Consider the following 12,580-nt stretch of genomic DNA (forward strand, 5'->3'; position numbering starts at 1 on the left):
CTGCCTGTTTTTTTAAAACGTAAACAGTTTCCCTAGCAACAGTCGGCCAATTTAGTTTTATTTGGATTACTTCCCTTGAAATTAAAATAACTACCGGTTCCCTCGGGACTTTAACATCACCTATCTTATACACAAAACTAGGGACATGCAATACATTATTCCTGATAAATCTAACGCGCTGGCGTATAATAGCACTGACTTCGGCGGTGACGTATATTGTACTGTCTGTCACAGGTCGAACATTTAGTATAGTTAAATTGTAATATCCGACGTGGCGTTCCATATTCTTAACACTTAACCTTCGCGCATGCGTCATAATCGGGTTTGTTTAGTTTATAGTATTGTACATGTCTAATCGTTTTGTCCCTTTCATGTTTTTGTATAGGAGTAAGAATGAGAGAAAGAAATATATTGGTCCTTCTTTAATAGCAGTCTTTTCTGCGCACGCATCTCCTTTCCAATTCCGCACTTTCTCTAGTCCACTCTTACGAGTAAGACGTGTAGATCCTTTAGAAGAGAAAAACTTCAACTACAGTAACTTATTCCATTTTGAATTGAAATAACTTAAACAGACGCTGTGGTAAGATTTTATCCAATGTATTTATGTATGATCCGCGTTGATTGAATTTCTATGTGCAATATTGTATTGTTTTAGCTATCTTTTATGTTTGTCTAAAATATGTTTATATGTATGTTTAAGCCAATTTATTATAGAGTATAAATAAACGAGCTTAACGAACCGACGCCAGAGTAGTGTATTATTACACCCTGTGACATGTCGACCAATAGCCACTAAATTTTTGCTACTTTGAGAAATACTTCGAGACTGCCAAACCCTTGTCTCAAGAAATCTGAAAAAAAAACGATGGGCGCAAGGATTGATTTTGATCATAAACTTATGACTAAAATTAAGGAATTTTATGACTTCCCTTGAAACGCAAAATTGTCACAGTTTTAGTCTTAAGACAATTTTATGACTTAGGATTCTCCATGAAACGCACCCTTGAATCATTTTGGAAATAAAGATGTATTCATTGCTTTTACGTGTGTACTTTAGAATATATTTTTATTATTGGATACACTTATTGAAACCTCGTTGATTGTTTTGTTTAACTAAAATTAAATTAAATAGCTTATAAATGTATTTCATCCATCTCTTTTTGTCTGTTTGAAACATGTTATTTGTATGTCCCTTTCCCTTACTTTAAAACTCTTAAATCAAAACTTAATTATATATTCTTCTGTTTTTTGATCGTGAAAAACACATAAACTGTTTGCATAAAATATGCAGGTTTATCACGTTCTATGTTTCGGACACAAAAATATATATTTCATTATTTTTTTTATTGTTTATGCTGTTGGTTTAAAACACGCTTTCTACTTCATGTTTCATTATTGTCCTTACTCCGATTAAAAACAATGAAAAGCAATATATGTATCGTGCACTTTTATGCCGATATATATTTATTTGTTCCTTACTTATATATTTCTATAACATAATAAGCGACGGTATAATTATGAGATAATGACAATAAGCACTGGCCTCCAGTTAGTACGACAATAAATAGTGTTTAGATATCAGAAAAGTATACTATATTTCTAAAGAAAGCATACCAACTTAGCAACTGAATGATTAAAAGTTATGGAAACACGTAAGAATAACTGTTTTATCATTCCATACACAATTTTTATGTGATTTATAGTACTTGGTAATATATTTGAAAAATCTACATATTCCATCGACGTTATTATAAATTAGAAATAGAAAGTATTAAGCTGTCAATTTCGAAAATTAATTTTTGCTTTCATTTTATCATTTATACAGTATATAGAAGTCAGACACATATATGTCCGATTCTGAAAACAAGAACATCTTCACCAAAAATGAATGAATATTTAAATAAATATTTACGGCACACATTTTGATTTGTTTATATCTCTTGTGATGTTTCTAATGTACAAGCCCGCCCGCTTAGCTCAGTAGGTAGAGCGTTGATCTACAGATCGCGGGGTCGTGAGTTCAATCCCTGGGCGGGGCGTATGTTCTCCGTGGCTATTTGATCAACAACATTGTGTCTAAATCATTCGTCCTCTACCTCTGTTTCAAGCGGGGAAGTTGGCAGTTACTTGTTAAGAACAGGTTTATACTGGTACAGAATCCAGGAACACTGGTTAGGTTAACTGCCCGCCATTGCATGACTCGAATACTGTTGAAAAATGGCGTTAAACCCAAAACAAACAAACAAACTAATGTACAACTGAAGATACGGTTCAAATATTTGAAAACAATAGTTGCTTACTTGTGAATTATATTTTATGTTCCCTTTTTTTTATTATCTTTGTGTGTGTCATTTCTTTTCAATAACAAATCCTGTATATACCCACTTCTGTTCACTCCTCGTGCTTTCAACATGTAATTACTGTGCCAAAATATATCATGATAATACTTTTTCAACAAGTTTAAATCATTTTTTCGGAAATATTTATTTATTTTATTTATTTTGTTGGGTTTAACGTCGCACCGACACAATTTTAGGTCATATGGCGACTTTCCAGCTTCTAATGGTGGAGGAAGACCCCAGGTGCCCCTCCGTGCACAATTCCATCACGAGCGGGCACCTGGGTAGAACCACCGACCTTCCGTAAGCCAGCTGGATGGCTTCCTCACGTGAAGAATTCTACGCCCCAAATGAGGTTTCGAACCCACATCGATGAGGGGCAAATGGTTTTTTTTTTTTTTTTTTTTTTTTTTTTTTTTTTTTTTCGGAAATAAAAATGAGTTAAAATAATTGATAAATAATGTTGATCTAAAACGTAAATTTACTTGGGCAAAGCCATTTATCTGTCACAGAGTCGTTCTAAACGTCTAATATTTTAGATAACCTAGTCGTCTGATTAGATTTAAGCCTCACAGTCGTTAAATGCGTGGAATTGAAAGCCGACCCCAGTCTCAATTGTAAAATTTTTTATTGACTGTATAACGGCACACAGGGTATGCAAATCCTTAAAATTATCGATTTTTTCCCGATTTTAACACAATTGAGTCGGACAACTTTTATTTTTTAAACATCGCCGAATGAATAGTTTTTCCAGTTTCGTATCTGGCGCTATAAATCAATGAATATGACTCTAAATTATGATCAGTATCAGATATTTAAGTCAATTGAAAACAAGTGTGGCAATTTAAAAGGTTCAAATGGTAAGCAAAAGTTCTAGCATACAAGTTATATTATCATGCAGAGAAAATATTTAAACAACTTTGAGGCAGAAGCAAATTCGACACGTTAAATCATTTAAGATATAACAATTCTTCTTCAACAATGAACATTTGGTGCGACATTAGCGGCAGAATGTTAATCAGCGAATAAACGAATTACAGTTCTAAACCTCGTTGTAAAATATTAATTTTTGCTTATAAAGTAATAATCGATAGCATCGTTTAACTGTGTTAATGGTCTTCTTGTGGCCACATCATTCATAAATGTGGTGTCATTTACAACATAATACACATGCTTTGAAATGTACACATTGCTTTTAATAACAAAGACAAAACATCAAACAGGGAATGCCACGTACCAAAATCGCAGCCTCCCCAAAACGAAACCTACAGCACGCAGACGTGCACACCACAAACACACACACATACACATACACGTGCACACACACAAAGCCAACACACGAGGACAAAACGAACAGACAAAGGAATACACACACATACACGCGCACACACATAAAGCCTACACAAGAGGACAAAACGAACAAACAAAGGAACACAGTGGGCACCGCCTTGGAACGGTCAGTGGCAAAAACACCACTGGGGAGCTTTAACCGGTTTATGGTGCGCACCAAACCTCACTCTTACCCCCACCATGTTCCAAAGACATGGGACAGTGTAAATAAAAGTAATCCCCTCCAGGTGAATCTCTAACACTCGTAATGGAAACAAAAAGGCATGGCATGTAAAACACAAAAATGCTCGTGTATAAAAATATAAAAAGCAAACCTTTAGAACCAAAAACGTATGTACTCAATGCCTTTTCAGAAGACAGAGCAACAAGAGAAACACCCTTAAGGGCCCGACGAAACAGGCCAGAAGACAGATATCAAAACAGTTCAGTCCCGGTAGGATTTAAAAACTGCTTATCATAGAGTCCTCCCCCTCTTCCGTCAGACACAATCAAAGAGGGAAGCGTAGTGTCCAACTGTAACCGGGTTGAACACTAAACATGCGGTATGTCTCAAAACAGTTGGGTCGTAACCTCTTTTAATAAAACGTTTTATAATTTTACCAAATACATTTGGAAAATTACCATGACCCAAGATCTTACGAAGTTTGTAAACCACATCCCCATAAAAAACGGGTTTAGAAATACCTTCTCGCAGAAGTGTCTTTAAATTACTTTTGAATTTTAAAACTAAATCAGAATTACGATAGTAAAGACTTTGATGGATGTTTTCATTTCAATTTACTGGAGTTGAAAAATCAGTATATAATGATTTTGATTTCATTAATTCGATACGTTCAAAGGGTACTAATGTCATTTTGGAATTACAGATTATGTGACTTTTGATTAAGGATTACACAATTGTAATGCTATATGTATTGTGGCTATATAAGTAAACCTTCGATTGTTACATGTCGTATTTTCAAGAAACGTCAGTCAAAATTTGGCAGAGATTGAAAACAACAACAACAAGATTTGTGGAAGAAGATAGACATTTGCAAACTCCCCGCAGTGATAACTTTCCCTTACGGTAATAAATCACTGCGGTCACGAGTTGTTGTTACCAGATTTGGTTAACTGAATCGAACACAAAAGACAATGAATGCTAACAAAAACTTAACTCACAACCAAGAGCTCTAGATAACTTTTGGCCATAAAGGGTACGATTCCCTTTGATTTTTTGTTGGAAAGTGTATTTTATTCATTGATATACTTTTTTTTTATTTGCAGTGTCATGTTATTTTCTCATCGTCACGTGGTAGCTCGTGAATGCAACGGTTATAATGAACGCAATGAAACGTAACCACTGTGAGGAGCTTGAGACATCTGAGTTTACTTAATTGGATGAGACGGTAGACTGAGTTTTATTCTGGTGGTGTAAGGTGGTGTAGGTGTTTGTGGGCAACACGATAGACCTTGGTGAAAGTTTGTTATGTAGAAAAAAGAAAGTATGAAGAAAATATAAATTAAATTAATAGGTCATTCAATGTACTGACTAAAAATGTCAAATGTCATCTCACCAGAATCAATCTAGTTTTGAAATGAACACAACTAAACTCCGTTTTATCAAAGGCCCATGACGCTGTCATTCTATTGAATAAAGATAATAGTTTTAGTTAAATCAGGTTAGGAACAGCATACACTGATAAAGAATATTGCTTCTTCCAGTCAGACATGTTTGTTGACAGCACATACCAAAACATCATTATACAGAGTTTTCTCTTTTTTAAACAGCCATACTCTTGTGATCCTAAACATGTGCACATTCTGGGCGGTATAACGTCAGTCATTGAAGAAGTGCCCTATGTCCGCTCTTCTTGGCGATAATACAGTAAACATGCTCTCCAACATGACTACAACAGAACTGCATATCTTGTAAAGAATTGTTTATAAACAGTTACTGTATCTGTCAAATGCAATATTTCCGTCGTATCAACATTATAAAGATGCAAAATATTTGTAGGCTTACGAACTTGCCATTTCGTAAGGCTCTAACTCTATGCTCTGTTTTTCATTAGTTCACAGGCACGTAACGCTCATTTTCTGACGCGAGTTTAAATCTAATGTTAAATCATATTTTATTGCTTATTACTATTTACACTTGTAATAACAAACATCAAAAATGTACATGTACAGCCACGAAAATAAGCAAATGGGTCCGGCCACAAGTTCTTACAACATCAGTAAACGGCCCTTCTCATCTCATGTTTTACATAATCTTAACTGGAATGTTAAAACTCGAATCATGAAACTGAGACTTACAATGTCTTCTTATAGAGTATAGCCCTTTCTGACTGGTCCTTTGTACATTGAATTAGAGCTCTTACTCATAATAACTGTTGTACACTATGCGTCAAATGAAATTAACAGTGTCGAATGTATGTAGAAATACATCATGATCAATATGCTATGAGGTATTTTTAGAAAGCTATGATGGCATTCCAAACGTAGAAACTGTTACGTTCGCCGCCTGACTGATATAAATTATTTTCTGATTACCAGGGCGCTAAAAAGATCTTATACCTTAAACTGTGTTTCGGTACCTATAATATGTGTAAATGTAGATTTTTTTTAAAGTGGAGCTAGGGGGCATGAACGGTAGCTTGCATTTCAATTATCGTCAATTATCAATTATCAAACTGAGCCTGCTCAATTTTCATTGATGTCGTATTGGGCGGACTGTGGTTTTCGAAAAGTTTATTTTGTTAGTATTAATAGATGTAAGCGCCAAATCCAGATTGAAGTAATTCTGATAATTGGTGCGAGCATTAAGTAGTATTAATTTAGACTACCTAGGCGGCAATCGTCTGTTCGGACATAAAAGATCAAGACGTCTATGGCGCACGTAGTAATTTGGTGCCATGGATTCGACCATCGGACAAAGGAAGTTGATAGATTCCTATATATTAACAACCTGAGAAAGAGACATTAGCATTTACTGAAAGGTGTCTTTCTCTAAAAAAAATCAAAATGGAAACACCCAAGTCGCTCAACATGACGAAATTGAAAAATGTGCAGGCTCGGTTTAGAATAGTGTTGTGGAAATAAAAGTAACGTCTAAACATACATGAAAATAATGCTTAACATCTACACACTATTTCAGTAAGTTACACTGTGAGTAACATAAGCAATCACACCCGGCATGTCAACATGCATATATGTGTTTTAATATAATGATGGAAAACTATTTAAGTCTTAATGCTTAAAATTACCACATTTATGAATAATGTCCTCAGATAAATTCACTGACTCATGTTTTTTTTGTTTAATTTTTATTCAGGCTTCTATATTCAGGTGTATTTCCGTATCTATTCTACCCGATTATTTCATAATTTGGTAAATGTAACTTAAGCTTATGAGAATAAAACGAACTCAAATGAAGACAAAATGCACTTTTCAAGTACGAAAATTTCGCAATGTTCAATACTACACATACCTAAGTCTAAAAACAAGAACACTTCGTCTAAATATTTCACAGGGTTCTCGGAATATTCTTCCAGTTTCAGGACGTGAATTCGATCACGTGTAAACACACGCATGAAGTCTTCAATGAACACATGATATATCCCGATATGAAGTCTAGCCTTGCGTATAAAGAAAAGTTAAATCACAATATATTATCAAACATGACGTGCAAAACGTTGATTGATTAAATAAGTATTATGGTTTGTCTATATCGCTGTATTTGTATCTCATAATTCAATATTCATATACAGTTATGTTATAATTTTCCTCAACTAGTATCTGTCTTGTTTACCTATTTCTTTTTGTTATATATCATATTGTTTTATCTTGTACAGATGCGATATTATTTTAAAAAAAAGACATGAGCCATATTAATTGAATAAATATATTTTATAATATAAAAGTATTGTAAAGGATGGAATCAATACTACGACATCTGACATAGTATTGAAATCTACAACATATATGTTTGTACTATTTCCGGAAACATATATGGCAGTTTAGAACAAAACTGTTGAATAATGCAATATAAATACAGTGATATTCAACTACAAACATCATGGTTATTATTCATTGAACTTTGCAACGTTTGACATGGCATTTAGCAACATATTTTCTGCAGTGGATATAACACTGCCTTTAAAAATTCTTGACAAATTGTTCTGATCATCTCAATGATACGTTTATTTTGAAAATGATTAATGTTAACGACAATAAGTCGTTTAGAAAAACTTTGATATATATTAACCAAACCTAAGCGTATACAGTGGCGCTTGAGATAAATGTCCGTGAATTCTCGTTTATACACGGCCGTGACAGCAGTTAATTTTGTGATTGTCCAATCAAATCATTCTTAAACCGGACATGCGAATTGAGAATCGTTCAGCCAATCAAAAGATTTGTGGGCGTTACTAATGAGCGGATCAATTACCGAAAACAGCAATTACCTATGCCTTCTTTTCTGTCCTTGAATTTGAAGTAAATTACTGCTAAAAATGATATAAAGGTAAATGGCTACTTTTTGGTCACTTTATAATACGATGTACCTTTTTTAAAATTAATTCGCCGAAAGTTCAAAATTGAGAAAATATGACGAAAATAAGTTTTATCATTTCGTTTTGATTTACATCCAATTTGATTACATATTTATCCTGTAAATACACACTTTCAAACGAAAGATAAATGATCTTTCGTCGATATATAAACACATAACATGTTTATTTATTTACTTGCGTCAAATTTGAATACGAAAATAACTTAAAGAGTGCAAAAATAAGCTTCAACCTATATTCATTTTCCTCCTATTTGTATTATTTCACTACTCTAATAATACATACATACTTATATACGAGAAATAGCTTCTCTAATAACGAAAAATAACCTTGATTTGATATGTCTAGGTAATACGCACAATACATACATGTACTTAAAACTGATAAAATAAATAGTAAATATATACAATGTATTTTAATAGCGCCAGAATCAATTTGCGAAAAGTAACGATATATAATTCGAAGATAATGCTATACATTTTGATTACCATTAGGCCACTCTCTAATAATACGTTCCTTCAATTAAAAGACACTGTAATTACTTTTTGTTTAACTACAAGGTAATATAAAACCTGACATATTCTAAATTAATATAAATGGCCAAATGTGTCCGAGCTGGGCGGTATGATTTTCAGTTATCTTAATAGTAATAAAAAAGAAGAATTAGACATTCATGTACGATATTGTGTTATAGTAATATAGTATCCCATTGATCCTTTTTTCCATTTTATTGCTTCCTTCGACCAAGATATCACCTTTTATTCCATTATCACACCCTTATTAATTGCATGTTAATGTACCGCACGTGTATACGTTAATCGAGTTGAATTACAATCAATTTAGCAAGCATTGGGTGATAGGTTTATTGTTTTCTATGAAGGTAATCAATGCATGGCTCCGGATTTTAAAGAATTATTTCTTTACATATTTTGAAACACTGCAATTGATATGGTCTTTTGAAAATAAATGAGTATCAATCAAGAGAAAATATCACTGATTTTAGATCTAATGATAAACAGAGCATTGCAAGATATATTTTGCACTTGATTTGTAATACGGTCTCGACACCAAATTTGATTCTTTTTTTGAAATTCATCATTTTAAAGCAAACTTATAGTTCCCATATCAAAGAAAATATTCCAGTAGTATCTGTAACTTTATGACAAAAGTAATGAAGATTGATAATTTCTTCTGGGTTTCAAAGCCGTTTTTACAGCGGTATTTCAGTTATGTAACGGCGCACAGTTAATCTATACTTGTTCGCCGCAAATAACTGACATCTCTCTCACATGAGGTGGGGTGTAAAATATTTCAGACACAATGTCAAATCGTCATCGCGCAATTAAAGGACCTAACTCACAACCCTGTGACTCCTAGATCTGTGGTATTCCTATTAAGATAAGTTGACGTACCAAAGATAGATAAATGATAAAGAAAATCCGTTTGTAATTTCTCTTTATATACGCTTACTCAATTATCTTATATGCCGAGAATATAAGTGGTATAATTTGTTATTAGATTGATGCTATAAATTTATATGTAGTTTTGATGCACAGACACTCGGTATATTTAAATATGAATTCAGCTCTAGTCTAAGCTAATATAGATTCTAAACATGTTATTACCTCCCTTAACATTTTGATGAAATATATGTAATTTGCTATTTATTACTCTTCTCATGAATAACTTGTAAGTATATTAAGTACAATTTTATTCAAACAGAATCTAGCATAAGTTTTCATTATATTGCTATACAAATGTATTTTAATTAGATATTAAAATTTTATTTCTTAACTTTTGTTTATAGCAAAACTGAGTTATAGTAAAGGCTATATTCTCCTTGTTCTAATTGTATAGTACATAACTGTTCCTATCCGCTTCAGAAGTTTTGACTATATGCATATTGTTGTTTATCAGATGCATTTTACTTATTTTCATGAGCCTCAATGCACTATTTTAAAAGTAACCGCTTGCACTTAATGTGTCCATCTATTACCCCAAAGGAAGTGCTAAACAACTGCTCGTCTTGTTGTTTTTTTCTGCCCCTATATTACTTTGCATGAAACTTTTAAAATTACAATATCTGCGATTAAGTTATGAAAAATAATCTTATATTTTGCAAATTCATCATAATTCTGTTAAATATATAGGAATGTGAGGGATAATTATCCATTTTATGAAAAAGAATGATATAAATATGATACAAATAAAAATAGGTATCTTTTCTTCTCTGGCCGAATTGAAAAGGGATGGGAGTGCGTGTCCGTCCCCGTCCCCATCCCAGCCCCCGTCCAGGGGTTTCCACAGGCCTGTCCACAGAAAGAAAAAAAAACAGATTGTTTCCGACTCTGTGCATAGATAGATCTAAGGATATTCAAAACTTTGAAGTCAAATGATGTTATAAAAAATAAATAAATAAATAAAAAATAAAAAATAATACAAAATCTGTTATTATAAATTGAAATTTCATCTAAAGAAATGAAAGACACATTACATATATACATACTTTCTTATCGACATCGATATTTGTAAGTAAAATAAAGTCAAAATTCTACAGCTGTCCGTTAATAAGGGGACCCTAGATCTTGATTATCATACATAACAAAAACCGCGCATACTGCTCTTGACCTTGAAGTTCTGTTTGGCCGGATATTCTTAACGTGTCAACCAGTGTAATTAATTGCTTTGGCGCACGACCTGTTACGTAGTTGTGATAAGTTCTTTATATGAATACTATTTACGTTCTTTATGTCTCTTTCTTTAGTGTGCTACATATACTTTTTATTCGTTATTTCTTTATATTAAAAAAATTGTGCCTTCATGCCTGTATGTCCCCTTTATTCCAACTGTATACAATATAGTTGTTTCATAGCAACTGATTAGCCAGTAATTAAAAGTGAAGGTATCATTTGTTGCTATGAAAATCCTCTCCCGGGCCTTATTTATTTGTAAGAAAAAGATTTAATTTAGAGAATATCAACAAAGTTATAAAAGTTCATTTCTAAGCTGATTGTCGAAAAAAAGTGAATTCAAAATTATTCGAAGAATCTCATAACGAAGAGTACTAAATTTGTGGGCCTGGGATTAGGGAGAGAATTTTGTCGGATGGAGTGGTTGGGAGTCGGGGGCTTGGGCATTTTCCATTTAATTGTGAGCATCATCCTGTAGAAAGATGCGTTTTTATAAGTGTATTATAAACGTTTCTACATTACAAAAAGCAGCAAATTTCGAGCATATTAATACAAATTGTACGGCATTATTTACATGAGATTTAATGATTCCATTTATGAAATGAATAAAATACCGTGAATTCAACTCGTGTGTCACAAAATATTTATGATAAGACATTTTACGCGAAAGGCAAAGAAACACCTGTTTTAAATATTCATGTAAAGTAGATCATTTAAATGTAATCTGCTTCCCTTAAATTGCTTGCAAAATAAGCATGTAGCCCAAAGTGTATCGCAAGTTTAAACTTGAACTTATATTCATACGATAATTTATAAATTTATGGAATATTCTATTTAAACATTTCGTTAGTGAATGAAACGATATGATTTTCCACGCTTACCCTTTTCCCGTTGTGCAGGCGCAATCAATTCTCGTTTCACGATTCTCGTTTACCGACGCGCATGCGCAGCTCGATACACAATTCTTGTGTTTGTGTTTTTTTCGCACGAACGTTTACCCAACGGAAAACGGCTTGTTTCTCGAAATGCGGAAATTTATCGGAAGCTCCACTGTATGACCAATATTCTCATAATCACAGTTTGAATACTGAAAAATATCTTGAGTAGACGATTATACAACTGAATGAAGTTTTGTATACCTTTTTCGGCAAATCCAAGTACGTGCAGTGGCGTAAACTATATTTTTTTAAACAAAGTGTAATATTTTTCACAGCAGCTAACGCACTATGATGAAAGTTATATGCATTTTCTCCTTTGCCAAAATATATATAGTCGGAATACAACCTAGAATTTATAATAACATTTAGTTTAACATGTTCAGTATAAATAATAATAAAAAAAGATATGACGATTATATGCAAGTTATTGAGGTCAAAAGGTCTATGTTAAAACTGACATTTTTCTATAATTTTCGGCACTGATGCATTGTTATACGAATAATTTCACATTATACAGGATTTGATTTTCAATTACAGGTTTAAGTATCCAATTAATTAATTATGACTCGCACTCGAAAACGCCTTGCAAGCTCATATATAAAGGTTAAAGGTCACAGGGTATATATACAGAACAAGATAGCTAATAGCCATTTGGTAAAATTCCATTATCTTTGCAATTTCTGTAAATTCAATTTTGAAATTTAGCATAC

At 32.9% G+C, this 12,580-nt stretch overlaps 1 protein-coding gene across 2 annotated transcripts in view; it reads right to left on the reverse strand.

Moving 5' to 3' along the window:
- LOC123524957 (carbohydrate sulfotransferase 15-like) overlaps positions 1-12,580 on the reverse strand; it is a 140,244-nt gene that overhangs the window by 25,408 nt on the left and 102,256 nt on the right. For both annotated transcript variants that reach the window (XM_045303608.2, XM_045303601.2), the window contains exons 6-7: positions 12,072-12,216; positions 7,162-7,309 (exon numbers count right to left, since the gene is read on the reverse strand). In XM_045303608.2, coding sequence (XP_045159543.2) covers positions 7,162-7,309; positions 12,072-12,216 — 293 coding nt within the window. The remainder of the gene's footprint in view (positions 1-7,161; positions 7,310-12,071; positions 12,217-12,580) is intronic.

The sequence above is a fragment of the Mercenaria mercenaria genome, chromosome 1 (assembly GCF_021730395.1).
Source record: "Mercenaria mercenaria strain notata chromosome 1, MADL_Memer_1, whole genome shotgun sequence".
Classification (NCBI taxonomy): domain Eukaryota; kingdom Metazoa; phylum Mollusca; class Bivalvia; order Venerida; family Veneridae; genus Mercenaria; species Mercenaria mercenaria.